This window comes from Oryx dammah, unplaced genomic scaffold (assembly GCF_014754425.2).
Source record: "Oryx dammah isolate SB20612 unplaced genomic scaffold, SCBI_Odam_1.1 HiC_scaffold_15, whole genome shotgun sequence".
NCBI lineage: Eukaryota > Metazoa > Chordata > Mammalia > Artiodactyla > Bovidae > Oryx > Oryx dammah.
This window is the reverse complement of record NW_024070199.1, coordinates 40,977,849-40,998,230: the sequence shown is the minus strand read 5'-3', so window position 1 is coordinate 40,998,230 and position 20,382 is coordinate 40,977,849. Positions and strand designations below refer to the sequence as shown.

At 53.5% G+C, this 20,382-nt stretch overlaps 4 protein-coding genes across 9 annotated transcripts in view; 1 reads left to right on the top strand and 3 right to left on the bottom strand.

Annotated features, from left to right (window-relative positions):
• Nucleotides 1–179: 179 nt before the first annotated feature.
• DNAJC4 (DnaJ heat shock protein family (Hsp40) member C4) lies at nt 180–3,621 on the bottom strand. Of its 2 annotated transcripts, none has more exons than XM_040256300.1 (7): nt 3,579–3,621; nt 3,154–3,246; nt 2,278–2,371; nt 1,599–1,783; nt 1,237–1,398; nt 475–561; nt 180–383 (listed from the first exon to the last, which is right to left on the bottom strand). In XM_040256300.1, the coding sequence occupies exons 2-7, from the start codon at nt 3,228–3,230 to the stop codon at nt 281–283; spliced, it is 708 nt and encodes a 235-aa protein (XP_040112234.1). In that variant the 5' UTR covers nt 3,231–3,246; nt 3,579–3,621; the 3' UTR covers nt 180–280. The 2 variants fall into 2 exon arrangements, with proteins under 2 accessions (XP_040112234.1, XP_040112233.1); XM_040256299.1 differs by having other exon boundaries at nt 1,237–1,401; nt 3,579–3,617.
• Nucleotides 3,622–4,282: 661 nt separating this feature from the next.
• Nucleotides 4,283–7,079, bottom strand: NUDT22 (nudix hydrolase 22). 4 transcript variants are annotated; one of them, XM_040256276.1, is made up of 6 exons: nt 6,924–7,079; nt 6,068–6,565; nt 5,641–5,739; nt 4,966–5,063; nt 4,735–4,828; nt 4,283–4,448 (listed from the first exon to the last, which is right to left on the bottom strand). In XM_040256276.1, the coding sequence occupies exons 1-6, from the start codon at nt 6,996–6,998 to the stop codon at nt 4,347–4,349; spliced, it is 966 nt and encodes a 321-aa protein (XP_040112210.1). In that variant the 5' UTR covers nt 6,999–7,079; the 3' UTR covers nt 4,283–4,346. The 4 variants fall into 4 exon arrangements, with proteins under 4 accessions (XP_040112210.1, XP_040112212.1, XP_040112213.1 ...); XM_040256278.1 differs by having other exon boundaries at nt 6,845–6,929; XM_040256279.1 differs by lacking the exon at nt 6,924–7,079 and adding an exon at nt 6,890–6,911.
• On the top strand, nt 6,969–9,492 carry TRPT1 (tRNA phosphotransferase 1). Its single transcript, XM_040256298.1, has 8 exons — nt 6,969–7,054; nt 7,402–7,488; nt 7,736–7,817; nt 8,354–8,523; nt 8,616–8,790; nt 9,003–9,059; nt 9,135–9,245; nt 9,380–9,492. The coding sequence occupies exons 2-8, from the start codon at nt 7,411–7,413 to the stop codon at nt 9,457–9,459; spliced, it is 753 nt and encodes a 250-aa protein (XP_040112232.1). The 5' UTR covers nt 6,969–7,054; nt 7,402–7,410; the 3' UTR covers nt 9,460–9,492.
• FERMT3 (FERM domain containing kindlin 3) overlaps nt 9,443–20,382 on the bottom strand; it is an 18,205-nt gene continuing 7,265 nt past the window's right edge. For both annotated transcript variants that reach the window (XM_040256217.1, XM_040256218.1), the window contains exons 7-15: nt 12,649–12,756; nt 12,368–12,502; nt 12,237–12,286; nt 12,005–12,129; nt 11,672–11,778; nt 11,276–11,518; nt 10,806–10,930; nt 10,088–10,229; nt 9,443–9,994 (exon numbers count right to left, since the gene is read on the bottom strand). In XM_040256217.1, the coding sequence (XP_040112151.1) occupies nt 9,815–9,994; nt 10,088–10,229; nt 10,806–10,930; nt 11,276–11,518; nt 11,672–11,778; nt 12,005–12,129; nt 12,237–12,286; nt 12,368–12,502; nt 12,649–12,756 (1,215 nt within the window). In that variant the 3' untranslated portion in view covers nt 9,443–9,814. The remainder of the gene's footprint in view (nt 9,995–10,087; nt 10,230–10,805; nt 10,931–11,275; nt 11,519–11,671; nt 11,779–12,004; nt 12,130–12,236; nt 12,287–12,367; nt 12,503–12,648; nt 12,757–20,382) is intronic.

The window sequence follows — 20,382 nt, the reverse complement described above, 5'->3', positions numbered from 1 at the left end:
CCGCACACACACACACCCCCCTCCCCGCCTCCGCACACACACCCCCCGCCTTCCGCCGCTGCAGGGGAAAGGGGATGCACCGCCCAGGGGGCCGGGCTCCCGGGTTGCCGCCACCAAAGCCCGGAGGGCGGGGCCGGGGCGGGGGGCGCTGGGCCTGTAGGAGGGAGCCAGACGAGAGCTCTGAGAATCGCTTTATTGCACGCGTTTTGGGGCGTGGGGCGTCCCAGAAGGGGGCACCCTGCAGGCCCCCATCCAAGGAGAGCTCTCCAAGGTGAGCCGCTCAGGGGCCCGGGGGCACGATCCCGGGGCCTTGGGGCGGCCCGGGTGGTGGCTGCAGCTGCTGCCTCTGCCGCTGCTCCTGCAGGAGCCTGGCTCTGTTGGCCCTGCAGGAAGAGCACCTGGGTGGTCGGGACTGGGATCCTGGGAGGTGGTGCCAGCACAGGGAAGGGAGGGCAGGAAAGAGCTAGGACAGACCTGGCCCGGGCCCGAGTGTCGTTGTAGATGGCTGTGATGATCCTATCCTTCTCATCCATGAAGCTACGATGCAACTGCTCCAGCTTCCTGCAAAGGGGTTACAAAGAACACTGAGACCCCCAATCTCTGCTGTCCCCCAAGTCTCACTCCCCTCCCCTCCACTCCAGAGTCTCACAGCTTTACACCTGTGGGGACCGCAGCCGAACTGCCCGTGCTAGGTGAGGAGACGGGCACAGAGTGGTCGGGACTTGTCCAGGGTCTCATGGCGACACAGGTCCCTGACTGTCATGAGAGCAGCACTGAACGTCAGAGAGGTCCTTGAAGGAGACTAGAAAGGTTTGTTCTAACTCGATCACTGAACTAGGCACACTGCTAGCAGTGGGCACTGGCCTTTAGGTGTCTCTACTGTTGAAGCTCAGTGGCATGGCATGCGTAAGAGGGTGGCAGGAACGAATGAGGGCAGTTGCTGGCAAGGCCCAGCTCGACCCGTTTCCTTCTTGTGCAGGCTTTCCAGTTGGCTCCAGCACTCTGGCGATCAGCACCAAAGATTTAAATTCAAATGATAAAAAACTGAAGTGACATGAGCTCTTAGTGCACAGCTGCCTTTGCCAAGTCAGAAGGGGCTCTGGAGGAGACCAATTTCATGCGGTTCTTGGCTTGGGACACACAAGGGTGCAGGTCACAGGGGTGGTGGGGTTAGGTGGCTGACACGGCTTCGCCCACCCTCCTGCCCCCTTCCCGTTGCCCTAGGGAGACACACACCTGAAGGCAACGTAGTGCAGGCCCATCCCGGCCAGCATGATCAGGAGGCAGTACCCCAGCACTTGCCGGTTGTGTCTGTGCTGCTGCTGCCTGGACTCTGGCCCCTGAGGCCTCACTTTATGAAACTGGGCCCAGTATTGTTCATTGGGGGGGGCCCCAGAACTGCTTGGAGGAAGAAGAAGGGACAGTGTAAGGATGAGCCCATCCAGACAGGCCTCCTGGCTCCTGCTCCCCAGCCTTGTCTCACCCCTCCACTCCCTTCATCTCTCTTTTCACGCCCCTTCCTGGGACTCATCCTGATAATATCCACACCCAAGGGCTCACCACTTGGGGGTGGTGAGCTGGGGGCTGGACTACTGTACCTGTGCGCCTGGTGAGCAGACCTGGGGTGGGCTGTGGTTCCTGGAGACTTTGGGGAAGCTGCCGAGCGGAGCTGGTGGTCATAGCTGCGGCGGCTCTGCTCACGGCTCAGCACTTGGTATGCTTCACTCAGCTCCACAAAGCGACTGTGCAGGGCTGGGTTCCCGGGGTCCCGGTCGGGGTGCAGCTGGGGTGGAGCAAGACTCCCCTCATCTCCCTTTCCATGCCCCTTCCCAGGACCCATCCTGATAATGTCCACCCCCAAGGGCTCATGTCATTCCCAGAGGCCCTGCCTGGGGAGTGACCCTCACTCTCAGGCCTGCCCATCCCTGTAAACCACCACAGAGTCAGGAAGCACAGACTTCTGCCTCCTCCTCTTGTGTAAGTCCTTCTCAACCTGCTGCCTGGCTCTCACTGTAAGTCCTGGATCCAACTTTCTCAAGAGCAGGCAGGCCAAGAGAACCAAGCCCAGCCCATCAGACAGGCCTCCTAGCTCCTGCCCCCCAGCCTTTCCTCCCACGTGGGCAGATCTCTCCCGGTGGGGCACCTCCCTCTCCCTGTGAATGCTGAGGGAATGTGTACCAGCCAGAGTGAGCTTCTCAGCCCCGTTTCTGAGAATTTGAAGCATACCCCATCTGGCTCAGACTTCCCTTCCCCCTCTCCACTTAAAGCCACTGGTACCTCTTTGGACTTGGAGAAGAAAGCTCGTTTAACTTCTTCAGCGCTGGCACCAGGCTGCACCCCCAAGAGTTCATAGTAGTTACTGGGGCCAGACCTGTGGAGAGAGGCCCAATCCTGCCAGGGCTAAGGAAGACACAGGGATGCCCCTTCCCTACCCACTTGGGCCACCCTTTGACTCAGCATTCTGGTGCTCAGGGTTGAGCCAGGTACCAAGGATAGTCTCTGTAAATCCTCCCTCCCTATTTGAGTGTTCCAGGTATGGGGCAGATCAAAATGTCTCCAAGTGTAGTTTTCAGACTCCTTGCATCAGAAACACCTGGAAATTATATTTTGTTTTTGGTTTTGATCATGTTTTTTAAAATAAATTCTTGGGACTTCCCTGGCAATCCAGTAGCTACGACTCAGGACTTCCACCGCAAGGAGCCCGAGTTCCATCCCTGGTCTGGGGAACTAAGATCCCACATGCCCTGCAGTGCACCCAAAAGAAAAAAAGAAAATTCTTGAGTCCCACCTCATTCCTGCAAATCAGAATCTCCAAGTAGGGCCCAGGAATCTGCAATTTTGTAAGCGCCACCCCCCATCCCCCGCGCCGCCCCCGGCAGCCCTCCTGTGTTATGCACAGTGATGTTTAACAACACCTGAGTTGTAGGAAGGGCACTGGGTTTAACGGGTTCAAATTTTGGATCGTATGACCTTGGGGGTTATTCCTTAATCTCTGATACTGTGTCTTCAGCAGTGAAGGTGAGAGTAACCCGACAAATCTGTAAGGTACCTGACACAGAGCTACCCTAGCACCTAGCGCAGCACCTAGAATCGGGCGGGCCAGCAACAAGAACCTAATGAACGACCAGGCCCGATCCCGGGGGCCCGACTCACCGCTGCCGGGCGGCCGCTGCGAAGAACCAAATGGGAGGGTTGAGGGGCCACAGCCGGCATAGGCGCAGGGGCAGCATGGCGGCAGGCGGGCAACTGGTAAAAAGAGACCACAAAGAGGAGTGGGATGGGACCCCCTGAATCGGAGGGAATGGGGAGCGGGGTGTACTGGCCCTGTTTAGACGCGAAGGAAAACTGAAGCAAGCCCGGGGGGATCAGGGACGCGTTTGGAGCCTCCTTGTTGAAGACCAGACCTGGTTCTGACCCCGTCCCCGCCTCTGCCCCGTGCGCCCAAGGACCCCCTCTACTTTCGTCTCGGTGTCTGGACCACTAGCCCGGGACGCGGAGACCCCCCCTCCCCACCCTGGGAGTATTGGGGGGGCGGGCGCAGGAGGAGCCACACCAAGCCCCGCCCTCATTGCACTCACTGACTCCGCCGCGGCCGCCGTTTCCTGCTCTTACCCAGGCCCCGCCCCCGCACTCTTATTGGCTTAGACACCCAGACACGCCCATAGACCAGAAGGGGCGTCCGTGCGGCGAAGCCCCGCCCCCGAACGCCCATTGGCCTTTGATGCCTCGCCCAGGCCGGAGGGCTTGCAGAGAGGCGCCCGCGCCCACCCGGGGAGCCGGCGGGACTGGTCCTGCTCTGAGTGAGGCTTTCAGCTCAGCCTCTGTTGATCACTCCTTCGGATATAACTGTTAATCCACTCTGCACCGAGACGCATTTCACAAAGCAGTTTCCACCCCGTAAAGTGAAGTGTGACAATAAGTCGCTCAGTCGTGTCCGACTCATCGCGACCCCGCGCGTAGCCCGCTAGGCTCCTCTATCCATAGGATTTTCCAGGCAAGAATAATGGAGTGAGTAGCCATTTCCTTCTCCAGGGGATCTTCCCGGCCCAAGGATCAAATCCGGGTCTCCTGCATTGCAGGCAGATTCGGGAAACCCTTCCACCCCATAGTCAGCCTGGAACCTCACTGGAACCTGGCAAAGGGGCACGGCCCTCAGCTTGCAAAGGGGAAAACTGAGGCTGGGCCTTTTTTTAACCCAAGTCACTTGTCCTGTCTCTTTCATCCACCCTGGGCTCTCCCAGTGGCCCCCTCTGTCTCATGGAAACAGCAGATGCCAAAGGAATCCAAGAATAAAGTCCTTTATTGTCTTCCGAGCTGTGGTGATAGGGCTGGGGACTCCAGGAGACTCAGGTGGAACTTCCCTGGACCCGGTTGTAGAGGAAGATGGCGCCTTTGGCTGAGGGGCAGAGCTCAGCCCACATTTCAGTCTCCTGCAACCTCTGCATACTCTGTGGGGAGAGACAGTGAGACCCAGACATCTTAGCGTCAGGTTTCTTGTGGGAGCTGAGCCCACAGTTCCTGAGCCTCAGAGCCTCATGTTAAGGGGGCTGAGCAGGTCCCTGGCACTCTCCTTTGGGCTGAAGGCAACCCCGTGAGGACTTGTGGCTCTAGAGAGAAACTCTGAGATCTGGGAGCCCCGTCTGACTCAGGCCTGGGAGGCAGACGTGCATCACCAGGCCTCTGCAAGCCCCAACCCAGCTGCTTATCCAAATGACACACTTTGCCACCTCGAACCTGTTTCTCCACAAAGATGATTCCTGTGGATTCGTGGGCCTCAGGTCCCCCACTCATGTAGTGTCTCCTCACCTGCTCAGAAGTCAGGCTGCACCTGGACAGGATGTGAGAGTGGCCTGGTGAGTGCTTAGCCCCTGGAGGGTCCCTGTGGAGCACCAGCTCCCTCAGCCATGCCCCTCAACCACCCACCTACTCCAGGACCCAGGCTTCTGTCCCCCAGAGATCACTCACTGGACGTAGAACTCAGCACTGGCACGGCCAGCACTGGTCTCATTGCAGGCGATGCCCAACAGCAGCGGCTGGCTCAGGGTGAGTGGCGGCACATTCACCTGGGGCCAGGGGTACCACCTGTCAGTGCCCAATTCCCACATCCCTGCCCCCTCAACGAAGAACAGCATGTTACCCTAGTACAGCATTTTACAGCTTGTAGTTCAAGTGCCGAGAGTCACAGGAGTCAGATCTTGGGCACGTTCATTTCATGTGGGAAAACGAACTGGAGAGATGGAACAGTTTGCCCAGAGTCACCCAAGGGAAGTTGATTTAGTAACTGGGACTCCTATTTACCCCTCTTTTCAACAAACCTGGTGGGGAAGTAGGCAAGACATCGATCATTATCCCCACTGTAGGGAGGAAAACCCTGAGGCACACAGAGGCAAGGTCAGAATTCCACTTCAAGTGTGCCTAGCTGCAAAGCCAAGCTCTTTGCTCAATGCTGGATGCCTAGGACTTCCCTGACAGTCCAGCAGTTAGGAGTCCTGTACTCTCACTGCCAAAGCCCTAGGTTCAATCCCTAGTCAGGAAACTAAGATCCCACAAGCCGTGTGCCAGTCTGGACCTGTGGAATTCTGGCTTGTTCTACCTCCTCCCTCCTTGCCCACAACTCTGTTCCGCCTGCCCCTCACTCACCTCATCACAGATCTCCTGGAGGACACTGGAGAAGAGCTCACGCACCACCAGCTCCCCAGGGAGGTCCTTGTGCAGGGGGCTGTCACCTGGGCACAGGGCCTGTGAGAGGTCAAGCTCAGTCTCTGCTCCCCTCTTTCTGCCCTACTTTTCCCCCACACTCCCTGGCCCTGAGGGCCACTTTCTCTGACCCCAGCCCTCTTTTTCCAGATGCACAACTACAGGTTCAGCTAGGTTCTCCATCCCCACCCCCACCCCCAGTTCCCTAGCTTCCCATGGGTCTGGGGCAGGATTCAGCGGAGAGGTTGAGAGGCTACCCCTAAGAAGAGACTTTGGAGAAGCACCAGGCCAACTCCCCTTTTAAGAGATGAGGAAGACAATGCTGAGCTTTGTGGGTCTTTGTGCCTCTGCGCCCAGCCTGGCATCTCACCTGAGGCTCAGGATGCCCACCGGGCACGTCCACCAGCCCAGGTGCCTCAGCCACCTGGCCAGAGCGGCGCAGGAAGACAAGGAAGTCGTCAGCAGTGGCCAGTGCAGCGCCCACGCCCAGGGGGTCCGCCAGATAGGCTTGCTTGTCACCCCAGTCGGTGGCCCCCTGCTGTCGCAGCCAGGCAGCTGAGCTGGCCCAGTTGGTCCCCAGGAAGTCTTGATAGGAAGTAAGGCCCAGGCGCAGGAGCAGCTGTGGCCCTGGCGAGCCAGTGGGCGCCAGTGTGGCGGAGTGCAGGCGGAACTTGGGGGCATTAAAGAGCCAGGGCTGGGCCTGAAGCCGGCTCTCCCAGATGGCGGTGATGGCCTTGTCCCCTCCTGGCAGTGGGCGACGATCATAGGCTGGGCTCAGCTCAGCCTGAACCTGCTTCTCAGGCAGCCCCCCAAGGGGGCACTGCAGCAGCAGGGACACCTCAGGGTCCATGGCCTGGAGAGGGCAGTTCTGGGGACGACACAGCCAAGCCTGTCACCTTGGGGGGCCCACAGCCTCCCCTGGGCGCGGTAGCTGGCCCCCTCTGAAACAGACTTCCTGAGCGTACCCAACCCCCCGCCCCCCAGCCCTTCTGCACTCCCCTGACCACTCCCTGGGCAGTAAAATGTCTTATCATCCCAGCAAGAGCTCCGAGGCTCCTGCTACCAGACATCCCTTAGACTCTCCGGCATCCCTACAACCCAGAGGTCCTGGGTCCTATCTCCCCCCAGTGCCCCTGTCTCCCCAAACCAAAGGTCCTGGCTCCAACCCTAGACATGCCGGGACCCCTCCCACCGTCCGGAAGCTCCAGCCTCCAGCCGGCACTCACCGACCCACTCTCCCGCAGGCTCCGCCCCTTTCCTCGGAACGGAAGTGCCTGCCCCCTTCTTTCTCGGCTTCTCATTGGCCGGTCCCGGCGCTCAGGGCCCCGCCGGATCAGCTGCCTGGCACCCGGAGTCGGTGAGCCTTCCTGTCTGTCCCTGCTCCGTCTGTCTGGCCGCCCAAACAATTCCGCCCCTTAGCCTGGATGCCGGCCGCGCCTCTCGAGGCGCGCCTTGCGGAGCAAACCAGCGAGCCTGGGATCAGGGGGGCTCAGCTTCCCTGGGACCCGTGGCTGACATAGTGTGACCTTGGGCAAGTTTTGCCTGCTGGGCCTCAGTTTCCCTATCGGCTCCAAGGAGTTGGGGGTGGGAAGTGAATTTAGTGATCTGAATATCCCCCTTCCAGCTCTCACATCCTGAGGCTCTGTGACATGGGGCAGCAAGTGGGAGGGTCCTTAACAGTCTCCATGTTACTGCTCCCCACAGGTCTTGGCCATGAACTCCACTGAAGGAAGGAGGCAGGAAGCAGCTGGGCCCAAGGGTAGAAGGGCTCATAGACCCCCCCGGGACCAGGTGCTCCCCTCTCCACCCTCACCCCTGCTCCCAGTGTGGGAGGGCAGGGGAGGGCAGCTCTGAGCCCTGCTCTCTGAGAAATGCTGATGGCATGGGAGCGGGAGCTGCTGGGTCATAGTGTTCCCAGGAGCACAGGGACTGCTGTCCCTCTGGTCTCCTTCTGCGGCAGGTCACTCAGATTTCAGGGTGAGCAGCTGGGAAGGCAGGGTCACCACTGAGACTGAGGGTCAGCACTGGGCTCTTTCAGGACCGAGATGTCCGGCTGTCCAAGGCTCTGTCCTACGCCCTGCGCCATGGGGCCCTGAAGCTGGGCCTTCCCATGGGGGCCGGTAAGTGAACGTCTTAGGGGCTGGGCCCAGGAGTGCCTAGAGCGCAGGGAGTAGTGTGAGCCGGTCGGTAATTGCCTTCCGCCATGGTTCCTACCACAGTCCTGGGGGACAGCACAGTAGGTACGGGGAAGACTGAGGCCCAGAGCCCAGGATCATGTCCAGGGCGGACTGGGAGAGGAGCCTGTGTCTGGCCAGTCCTGGTGATACCTCCAGCCCAGTGGCCCAGTAAACATGCTGAGATTGGGCACTAGGGGTGTTGGGGCAACAGATGTTTATTGAGTGTCCACTCTGGGCTGGGTTCTCTCCTCAAAAAGGTCCCTTGATCTTTGTGACCCTCTGTGAGACAGGGGGGTCCTGTCTCTGCGTGAGACAGAGCCTATTTCATGTAAGGTGAGGGACTGAGGCCCAGAAAGGGGGGGGTACTGGGGACTTTCTAAAGGTCACATGGGCTCTGGTCTTGCGGTTTGAGGCTCCTCCTGTAAACTCTGGCCCAGGCCGGAGCAAGGTCAATTTCTTACCACCCTGCCTTCCCACAGACGGTTTTGTGCCCCTGGATGCCCTCCTGCAGCTGCCCCAGTTCCGCAGCTTCTCAGCTGAAGATGTTCAACGCGTGGTGGACACCAATGTGAAGCAGCGCTTTGCCCTGCAGCCAGGGGACCCCAGCACCGGCCCCCTCATCCGGGCCAATCAGGGCCACTCCCTGCAGGTGGGTACTAAGGGGACAAGTGGCAGGGCCGTGTGAGGCCCCGGCCTGTGAGGGGAGGGTCACTGCCGCCCTTCCCCCCGCATCCATGCCAGGTGCCTGAGCTGGAGCTGGAGCCCCTGGAGACCCTGCAGGCCTTGCCCCTGCTGCTCGTCCACGGCACATTCCGGCAGCACTGGCCGTCCATCCTGCTCAAGGGCCTATCCTGCCGAGGAAGGACACACATCCACCTGGCCCCAGGACTGCCTGGGGACCCTGGTGTCATCAGTGGTCAGTGCCCCTCCCCCAAGCTGCTCCTACACAAACTGTCCTCCCAGGTCCCCCTCCGAGGGGCATAGCCTCTTGTCCAGGGCCAGCCCATATGCTGCATGCAGGAACAAACCCCCTCCCCACCCACTGAAATGAGCCCAGGACCCCAGCCCACCCAGGTTTGATAACTACAATCCAGACACCCCAGGCCCCAGCTCCAATTGTCCACTCAGGCATGCGGCCAAATTGTGAAGTGGCTGTGTTCATCAATGGGCCCCTGGCCCTGGCAGGTGAGTCTGGACACAGGAGGGACCGCCCCAGGCCTTCTGAGAGGGCTTGAGTCACAGGTCTGGCTTTGTCTGCAGATGGAATCCCCTTCTTTCGCTCTGCCAATGGTGTGATCCTGACTCCAGGGAATGCTGACGGCATCCTGCCTCCCAAGTATTTCAAGGAGGCCCTGCAGCTGCACCCTACCCGTAAGAACTACCACCCCAGCCAGCCTGTTCTTTGTGCCTGAAGCCTGTGCCCTCTGCCCTTACCTCTTTCCCAGGTTGCAACCTCAGACTGACTTAGCTCTCCCTTCTCTAACCAACTCTCCTCTCTGTCTCAGGAAAGCCCCTCTCCTTGGCTGGTAAGGAAGAGACAGAGCATCAGAGAGACCCCACGCATGGCTCAGAGGAAGAGGGATGACCCAACAATAAAATATTTATTTTTTTAAAAATGTATGAAACTCTGAGTTATCATCCTGTGGCTGCAGCCAGTCTTCCTCTTGTGCTCAGGGACTTCAGCTGGGTCAGAGGTGTTGGTTCTGGCCACTCAGACAAGGGAAGGGCGGGTGCTGTGCAAATGAGGGCCCCCCCTCCCGGAGGATGGCAGGGTCTGACCCTGCCAGGACCCTGGTCTACACAAAACCAGTGACAGTGAGTGAATGGGTCCACCTCGGTCGTGGCATGTCTGGAGTGGGTGTGGATGGTGAGTCCCAGCGGGTGTGGACTTAGGAGTGGTCATGGCAGGTGGTGAGCAGGCGGGGGCAGTGAGACAGGCTTCAGAAGGCCTCGTGGCCTCCCGTGAGCTGCAGGAAGAGGTCCTCATCCAGCTCCTCCCCCCGGGCCCTCTCCCTCGTGGACAGGAAGATGTAGCCCCCAATGTACTCATGCACAATGCGGCAGCTGGCGGACACGCAGCTGAAAGCCACGTTGATGTGCTCATCAAACTCGATGGCCACCTGTGGGGCGGGTGGTCAGAGGGCTGGTGCCTTACCCCTGGCTGGGTCCAGCCCAGGCCCAGGTCCCTCCCCCGACCCTCACTCCGGGCCCACCTGCCGGATGTCCCAGTTGACATTCCACTGGCGCATGTTGCTGAAGCGCCAGGTCTTGACCACGTCGCCCACGGACAAGTCAATGCGGATCAGTCGGTTGTTGGCGATGCCCAGGATCTCGTCTTTCCTGCTGCCCTTGAACCTGGTGCCCAAGTGGAGAGTGTGAGAGGGGAACCCCCGACTCTGCATGGCCCTGGAACCCACCCAGAGAGCCTGGTGTAGCACTCAGGAGCAAGCTGGCAAGTTAGTCCCTTAGTTTCTCTGGGTCTCAAGTTCCTCATGGAGAATGGGGCTTCACTGATGTAATCACTATGATAGCGTTTAGCAGCGTCAGCCAAAGGCGTCCTGCCTTTCGATAGGAACATTTTTTTTTTAAACGTCATCCTCAGCTTGTTCCTGTCTACAGGCTCGGAAAGTGGGCAGTCAAAGGGGGTGCTCCCTTCACAGCAGCCACTCAACCTTGTCCTATAGACCAGCTGCCCAAGGCCCAGAGAGCGAACGGTGTGTGGCAGGGCTGGGATGGGTGCAGGGGGCCCCCCACTCTCTCGGCCTGATCGCTGTCTAGTGTGTGCTGCACAGGTGCAGGATAGAGGGGGTGTACACAGGCTGCCCTCAGTAAGGTCCACCCTCCGAGGACAGGAAGGAAGGCTTCACATGGTGCCCCCAGGCAGCAGGGGAGGGCTGTGTCTAATTGAGCAGGCTGGGGTGGGGCTCCTACCTGACCACAACATAGGAGATGCCGAAGTCAGGGAGGGACTGCCAGGCCTGGATGAAACGCAGCTGGGCCTCAGACAGTGAGAGCTGGGCCACGTTCTGGTGGGCTTCCAGGATCCGTGGAGTGAGCTGCAGGACCATGCTGGTGAGGGGCTGCCAAGGTCCCTGAGACCCCCCCGCCTGTCCCCATCAAGGAGACAGGATGTGGAGCCTGGGGTGGGGACAGTGCCCAGCGTGGGGCCACTGGAGTGCACCCTGTCTGCATTCAGCCACGTGAGCTGAGCCAGGCCCTGAGGAGGACGGGGCAGCTGGACTGTGACCCCTCCCAGAGGGTTACACCCACTCTCAGGACCCGGGAGGGAGAAGGAGGGAGTGAGGGCGTGCATTTCCAGGGGAAGGCTCTGTGGAGATCCAGAGGCCGAGGCTGGCCAGGTAAACCCTCTGGTCATTCCCACCACCCACTCTCCCTGGCACCTGTTTGGCCTTGAACTTTCTCTGGAAGCGTGGGGCCACAAGGCCATAAGGGTTGAGGCCCTCGGCGGAGGCATCGGGACCCTGGGGATGGTTGCCGGAGCCCCCGCCGCTGCCGCCACCTGTCCGCTGCAGGCTGAGGAAGGCCAGGATGGCCTGCACCTCGCTGGAGTAGCTGCTGTCCGCCATGGTGCGGCCCTTGGAGGCCAGTCGGCAGCCAGCCATCCAGCGGGCATACTGCTGTTCCTGGGGTGGGAGGGGCGGGAAGGGAGGTGAGGACCCTGGTCTGACCCCGCCCCTTGGCCCTTGCCTGGCCCCGCCTCGTGCCCCTGGCTTGGCCCCGCCCAGCACCCATTTAGCTCCAGCCTCCAGGGGCCCTGGTCCCGGCCCCTCACGCACATCCTGGCACCGCAGGTAGATCTCACTCATGCCCTCAGGGGAGGGCACCAGGAGTTTGATGCAGAACTTCTGGCCTGAGACGTTGACATCGGGGACCACTTCACAGCCTGGAGGAAGAAGGGATGAGCTAGGAGGCTGGGGAGAGGAGCCCTGTTGCCAGGGCCCTGGGTGAATGCCAGCCCTGCACAGCGGCCTCGGGTCAGAGGGCATCTTCCGGCCCCTAGTTGGAGACAGGTGAGAGCATTCACCTGGCCAGTCCCAGGTGGGTCAGGTGAGGCCCCTGCACGCCCCTGCCCCACCCCTGCCCTTGTCCCGCAGACCACCATCACTCACCCTTGAGGTTGAGCTGCTGGATGGGGTCCCCGGGGGCCTCATCCTGGCTCTTGTAGTAGGACAGGGTGGTCTCCTTGAACACCACCCAGTGCTGGCGGTACCCCTTCAGAGTCAGTTTCCGGGGCCTGAGGGTGTGGCGGGAGGTTCAGGACAGGCCACCTCCCTCCCCACCATCCTCTCTCCGCACTGGGCCTGCCTCCAGCAGGGCTGCCAAGGCTGGACCCAGACTCACCGGAAGATCCGGAGATGGTCCTTGAGTTCTGGGATGGTGGTGAGGCTGTCCTGGGGAGAAGAGGAGTCAGGGGGGCACCCAGACCCTGCGCTCAGCCCTGACCCCAGCCCTTGACTGGAGCCCCTCCTCACCAGCATGTCCGTGGGTGCCGACCCCTCCAGCTTCACCTCCAGGTTGCTCAGGGCTGCATCCAGGTCATCCAGCCCTGAGTCTGTGCCCGCCGGTTCGTCCACCTCCCCGCTCTGGGACAGCTTGTTGATGTGGTACTGGAGGGGGCACGTGGCCAGGGACGGCTGAGCCGGCAGCCCATTTGCCCAACAGGGCTTCCCCTGATGCAGGGTTCCCTCTGGAAGACCCTGCCCTGGGCCTGGCCCGCACCCAGCCCCCAGGGGCCCCCCGGCCTGCCCGGCACCTGTAGGGCTGCAAACACCATCATCTCCTCCTCAGTGCAGTCAATCTCTTCCAGCAGCAGGTCCCACCGAGCCTGCTCATACAACTGGGTCAGCCGCACTGGGTCTGTCTGGAGGGAGGGGGAGGCTGGGTTGGTCGGGTGACATCTGTCCTGAGCACCCCATGCACCCAGCTCCCCACAAGCCTCCGGCCTCAGCCCGGCCTGTGCTGTGCAAGCTCATGGAGTGGTTCCACATGGGCAGCAGACCCCAACCCCAGCCTGTCAACCCAGGCAGGTGGCGGTTTCTTCCCTCTAAACCTTTCTGGGCAGATATTGACTATTTGTCTACTGTGTGCCCTGCGTGAAGGGACAAGGCTGGGGCTGAGTAAATCTCTCAATAAATAAGTGATTCAAAGTGATAAAGGAAGTAACTTCCAAAGCAGGGGCTCACTCGTGTGCTCAGGCAAGAAGTCCATGAGTTTGATGGTAATGAGAAAGAATGGAACTAGGGTGTGGGGGTGGGGAGGGCTGCTACTCCCCAGAAGGAAGCATTCCAGGAAGGCTTCCCTGGGGAGGTGGCTTGCTGTGCTGACGCCTGGGAATGACAAGGAGCCACTGACCAGAAGAGTGGTAGGAAGGACATTCCAGAGAGAAGGAGCAGGGAGCTCAAAGGGGCAACTCCAGTTACCCATGGAAGTAAGACTAAGCCCACACTCCCTCTGAAACCCACCAACATCAATAGCAAAGGCATAACAAGGATAAAGGCAAGAAAACTAAGAAGAGAGAGGGGACTAAAGCAGGTTGAGAGATACTAACAAAATTTTGGAAGATGAAAAGCACAAACATGGACAGGGACTGAGTTGCAGGGATGGAGAGCTGGGTTCTCACACTCTTTTCCCTCTCTTGTTCTATGGCAAAGGCACTGATGAGTTTGGAAAAATCAGAAAGCAAACAGCAAAAAGAACTAAGATCTGAACAAAGACATCCCAGTTCATGTCGTAGACAAGCTCAGGTCTGGGAGGTGAAGGTGTTAGTCGCTCAGTCGTGTCCTACTCTTTGCAACCCCATGGACTGTAGCCCTCCAGATGCCTCTGTCCATGGAATTCTCCAGGCAAGAATACTGGAGTGGGTTGCCACACCCTTCTCCAGGGGATCTTCCCAAGCCAAGGATTGAACTCTCGTCTCCTACATTGCAGGTGGATTCTTTACTGTCTGAGCCACCAGGGAAGCCTTTCTGTGAGGTGAGGGTGGGCTCAAATGAGGACCATAGAAAGTCTGTAAATGGAACAGTCCCTCCCTACTCCCTGCAGCTGAGTGACTCCCTGCCCCCAGCTGGCACCTGGTAGAAACCAGAGATTTACTCTCTCAAGATGCTGAGCCATGCATCTGGCGCTCCTGGCACAGCTGGGTGGGAGTACGTTGTACTGAAAACAGCTGAATGAGGAGAAAGTTGGCATTTTGAAAGTTGAGATACCCTCAGCCCTTCTCCATTTGCCATCAAAGACATTGGCAATGAGCCTTCTATTCCCCAGTCAGGAGATCAGAGCTTTCACTGCTGAGAAGCCAGAGAAATCCCCCCACAATGAGGGGCATTCCTGCCCCATTTTTCCCAGGAAACCCTCCCAAATGCCAAGCCCTATTCATCCACTCAGGTTTCTAATTGGCTTCTTAGAGCCTTACTAAGTATGAAAGGGCAGACAGGGATTATCCACATTTAACAAAAACTGCTGGCATGAACTACAGTCAGAGGGAAAAAGAACTTGGAGGAAATAAAGACAATGTAGAGAGCAGAAAAAAACCTCAAACCCTAGTTGAAATCCTTACAGAGACAAAATTCTGCACTCATAAAACAAGAACAGGAAGCTATTTTGAAAAGGAATGTAATCATAAAGGTATAGTAGTTAAGACAACATGGTATTGACAGAGACAAATTGATCAGTGGGATCAAACAGTTAGAGAGAGGGACTTTGCTGCTGGTCCAGTGGCTGAAACTCTGTGCTCCCAGTGCCAGGGGCGAGGTTCCATCCCTGGTCGGGAACTAGATCCCACATGCAGCAACTAAGAGTTAACATGCTGCAAATAGAGATCTCGCATACTGCAATGAAGGTCAAAGGTCCTGCATGTTGCAAACTAACACCCGACACTCCCAAATAATTTTTTTTTAATATTTAAAAAGAGAGTCAGAGAGAGACTCATGTATGTTCACCTCGGGGCAAGGGAAATTTTGCCATCTCTGGGGAAAGGATGTTCTTTTCAATAAATGGACCTGGGTCAATTGGATACCCATATGATAAAAAAAAAAATTTTTTTAACTAAAAAAAATGTAAAATATTTGTATCTTTGCCTCTTACAACATACAAATATCAATTCCAGTTGAGTTGCAGATCTGAATAGCAAAGTGAAAACAGTAAAATCTTTAGAGAAAAATAGGACTACATCTGTGCAATTTTAGAATAAAAGGTTTCTTAAACAGGATGCAAAATATATTAATCAGGAAACAAAAATATGACTCAGACTATATTAAAATTAGGAGCTCGTGTTTCTCAAAATAAAGTACTAAGAGAACGAAAAGGCAAAGTGTTCTGTGCTTTGTGAAAATATATTCACGATATATTTATCTGTCAAAGTATTCTGCACAGAATATATGAAGAACTCCTACAAAGCTATACAAAAAAGATAAGAACCTCAGTGTAGAAACTGGTAAAACATTGGACAGAAACTTCACAAAAGAGGATATCCAAAGGGCTGATAGTCATGTGAAAAAGTTCTCAACTTGATTAGTCATCAGGGAAATGCACATTAAAGCCACATAGGAAAGCAAATCAGTGGTTGCCTGGGTGTGGAAGAGGGAATGACTGCAAATGGCCACTAGAGAACTTTCTGGGGTGATGGAAATGCTCTAAAATTGGATTGTGGTGATGGTTGCATAGCTGTATCTTACTACAAATAAACTGCTTACAGTAGGTGGTTTTTATGGTATATAAGTTATATCTCAGTAAAACTGCTTGAATAAACAAACAAAATACCATATGAGATACTATTACACACCCACCTGAATAGCTAAGATGGGAAAGGTAAGAAATACCATGCACTGGTGAATTTGTGGAGCAGTTGAAACTCTCATCACTGCTGGTAGGGGTATATGGGGTGTAGTTATCCACTACAGCTAGACCAGTGCCTGCCCCATAACCCCTGGTGGCTCAGAGGGTAAAGAATCTGCCTGCAATTCAGGGGACCCGGGTTCACTCCCTGGGTTGGGAAGATCCCCTGGAGAAGGAAATGGCTCACCCCAGTATTCTTGCCTGGAGAATTCCATGGACAGAAGAGCCTGGTGGGCTACAGTTCATGGCGTCACAAAGAATAGGACACACTTTCACTTTTCAAACTAGTGCATGCCCTACAACCCAGCAATTCCACCTCTTGGTGTATACCTTACAGATGATCTGGTATATGTTCACCAAAAGACATATGCTGGAATGTTCATAGTGTTTCTATTCATAGTAGCCCAATCTAAAAACTGTACAATGCCCATCAACAAGAGAATGGAGGACTTGCCTGGTGTGCTGCGTAAGAGACCTCCTGCCAATGTATTCAATCCCTGTCTGGGAAGATTTCATATGCCATGGCGCGACTAAGCTCATGCTCCGCAACTACTGAGCCCACAAGCCTGCACACGGCAGTGAAGAGCCGGTGCAGCCAAAAATTAATAATAACAAAACAATAGAATGGAGAATTAAAATCAATTGTGGTGTATTGACAGCCTGAAATATTACACACCAGTGAGAAATATGCTACCCTATATGCAACATGGATGACTCATACAAGCATAATGCTGAGTGAAAAAAAATAGACACAAAAGAGTACATAGAATGTGTGATTTCCTTTATGTAAATTTCAAATATGGGCAAAACTAATCTATGGTGTTAGCAGTAACATTAATGGTTCCCCCTGTGGGAGATACTGCTTGGCTTCTGAATGCCAGTAAAGTTCTATTGCTTGATGTGTTGGTGACATTTGTGAGTATTTCTAAATGTATATTACCCTAAAAAATAAAATAAAACACACTAAAAAGGGACAGTCAGAAAATAAGAGCTCTTAAAATTTAAAAAGACAGTTGCAGAAATTATAAAGTCAATAGATCATTTGGAAGATCAGTCAAGGAACTTTCCAGAAAGTAGAACAAAAAGACAAAAAACATGAAAAAGGAAAAGAAAAGATAAATATCTAATTTTTTCTTGTAAAAGTAAATCCAGGAGGTGTAATATATACTAAGTTCCAAGAGGGAAAAAAAAAAAAAAAAAAAACAGAAAAATGGAAGGCAGTAAATTATTAAAGAGTTTGTATTTCCAGAACTCAAGGACCCAGGCTTCTGATCTGAAAGGGCTCAGCAAGTGTGTGGGACAATCAAAGAAGAAAGATTCACATGAGGACATACTATTGAGACATTTTTTTTTAAACATCAAGAGATAAGGAAAAGATTCTTTTGTGTTTTGTTTTTGTTTTGCCTGTGCTGTGTGGCTTGTAAGATCTGTTTCCTGGTATGGAATTGAACCCAGGTTATGGCAGTGAAATTGCTGAATCCTAACCACTAGACCACCAGGCAACTCCCAAGAAGATTCTTAAGTTTCTGGAGCCTTTCCTGCTCCTCCAAGAAAAATTGAAAGGGTCACATATGGAAGGGTTGAAAATTAAATGGAGTTAGATTCTTCAACAGAAACACTAGAAACTCAAGGACAATGAGAGGTTGCTTCACAATTTGGCAGGAAAATGTTTCAAACCTAGAATTATGCAAACTTTCATGTGAGGGCAGACCAGCGACCTTTTCAAACACACAGGATTTCAAACCACTTAGGGAAAGCTATTACCATTTTGCCATTTTAGGGGAAGTCATTGAAACAGAAGCTCCATTGAGATGAGGGAGTCAGAAATCAAGAAGTCAACTATAGGAATTACCAGGAAATAGTGAAGGGAAGTTCAAGACAGCAGTCAACCAATGGGTCTAGATTGCCACCATTCCACGGTTCTCACCAAGATGTAACACTGATTGATATCCTAACGTAACCAACCATTTTGAAAGGGGCATTGTGCTCCAGCTGCAGTGTTGGAGGGTCTGGGTTATGTTGGAGGAACATCCCACCTCATCACTCTGAAGAGCTCTCATGGCAGGCCACAGATTCACGGAGAGTGTCCAGAGAGACTTTTGGCGTCTCACTTCTAATTGTGCACAGATAGGCAATTAACAGATGGTAAAGAATCTGCCTGCAATGCGGGAAACCTGGGTTGGGAAGATCCCCTGGAGGAGGACATGGAAACCCACTCCAGTATTCTTGCCTGGAGAAATCTCCACAGACAGAGGATCCTGGTGACAGTCTATGGGGTTGCAAAAAGTCGGACACGACTGAGCAACTAAGCACAGCACAGACAGTTAACAGAAAATAAATAAACCATGAAAGGAAGTATAGTCACTCTGTGGCTTAGCTCAGAACGCTATTTATATGTGTTACCATTTACAACTGCGCTCATGTTGTTTTAACCAAAAACTACAACACAGCTCAGTTGGGAAGATGCAAAAGAGGTGTATGTTGTAGGGGACGGAGGGAGGATATAAGACAGCTAAAGTTTCATCTTCCTACAAAGTGAACAGATAATGCATGGGTTGAAAAAAATCAAGGGAATAGACATATCTAAGCTTGTCATATAGAGGTAAACACTAGAATAAAAAGCTAAAGACTTAAAACCTACAGTCTCTAGGGATCAGAAATCTGGGATAAGAAGAGGTAGAAAGGAAGTGTTTTTCTGTTGTTGTTATTACTATTGGGACTATTCAACTCCTTAAGCTGTTACTTTGATTAAAAATAAAATTTAAGGGATTTTCCTAGTGGTGCAGTGGTTAAGACTCAGTGCTTCCACTGCATGGGGTACAGATTTGATCCCTGCTCAGGGAACTAAGATCCCACATATCACAGGTGCAGCCAAAAAAAAAAAAATTTTTTTTTAATTTACAAAACAAAGAAAACAGGAAAACCAAATGGATTTTAGATAGTGGATAACAGACCACCCTGAACAGCAACCACTAATCGCTATGAAACAAGTAAATGAATGGTGAGATTTCCCCAGCTTGCTGGCTGAAGCAAGTGTGAATGCTACAGGCGAGAGGAGGACCCCAAATGGAGCCCAGCATATTCCCCAAGGTGAGAGGTGGGCAGGTGCAGTTGAGAATTTGGCGAGTCCAAGGCAGCTAGAATTCACAGGGCAGAGTGCTGCAGAGGAGAGAACTACACAGAGAGAACGTTCTGCATGGAATCAGCAGAGGGCTCCTTTCGAGTCTTTAGCTGATGAATGAGTGTACGTGTGTGTATAAGAAAACAAGCCCAGGCTGATAGAAGAAAACACTGAAAGACACACGTGGACATTTGCCAGAGCTCACACCAGGGTGGGAAGAGTTCATACTCCCAACAGAGACTGGAGAAACCTTATCATATGTATACAACATCAGAATACTCAGGAGGCTCTTGCCTCAGTAATAGGGTAAATTTTTGTCTGGTCTAAATAATTGCCTTTGCCTTTGTGCATGCTCAGTTGTGTCCAACTCTTTGTGACCCCATGGACTACAGTCCACCAGGTTCCCCTAGCCGTGGAATTTTCCAGGCAAGAATACTAGAATGGGTTGCCATTTCCTACTCCAGGGGATCTTCCTGACCCAGGGTTTGAACCTACATCTCTCTCTCGTGTCTCCTACACTGGTAGGCAGATTCTTTACCAATTGGCCACCTGGGAAGGCCCAGTTAATTATTATAAATTACAATTATTAATGTTCAAAGCAAACCTTAGAAGGATCAAACTGTTTCCAAGTGTCTTAACTTTATCCCCAAATAAGATTTTAAAGTATTTTAAAAATCCAGCACATAAGAACATAAGATTTGTAGTGTCTGGTATCAAATTAAAAATTATCAGGCATGAAAAGAAGCAGAAAAATACAACTCATAATTAGGAGATAGTAGAAGTAGATCCAGAAATGACACAGATAATAGAATTAGTAGACAAAACACTAAAAAGATTTTTTTGGCCTTGCTGCATGCACAATCTTACTTCCCCACCCAGGGATGGTTTAGTCTTAACCACTGGACTGCTAGGGAAGTTCCTAAAATGTTACTTTAAATATATCTTGTATGTTCAAGAAGATAGAGGAAAGCATGAACATGTTAAGGAGAGATGGAAAATGTTAAAAAGGTCAAAACTGAACTTCTAGGCAGGGTATTAATGGCAGATTAGACAAGGGAGAAGAAAAGATTCGTAAACTTGAAGATAGAGCAATAGAACTATCCAAAATGAAACATAGGAAAATCAGACTGGGGGAAAGAAAAAACTGAACAGAGCATGTGTGAACTGTGGGACGATTTTCAGTGTCTAATCGTCATGTAATCAGACTCCCATAAAACGGAGGATCAGAAAAGATACATGAAGAAATAAAGGTCAAAGATTTTCCAAATCTAATGAAAACTACAAACTCAGATTCCAGAGGCTCAATGGACCCCAAGCATGAGAAACTTGAAGCAAACCAAGGGACATGATCATCAAATTGTTTAAAGCCAGTGGTAAAGAGAAAACCATAAAAGCAGTCAGAAAAAGACACATTACCTACAAAGGAACAAGCCACAAGACTGTAAGGCAGTATTTTTAAGGAAAAAAAAATATTGACCGAGAACGCTACATCAAAGAACAGTAGTTTTCAAAATCAAGGGCAAAAAAAAAAAA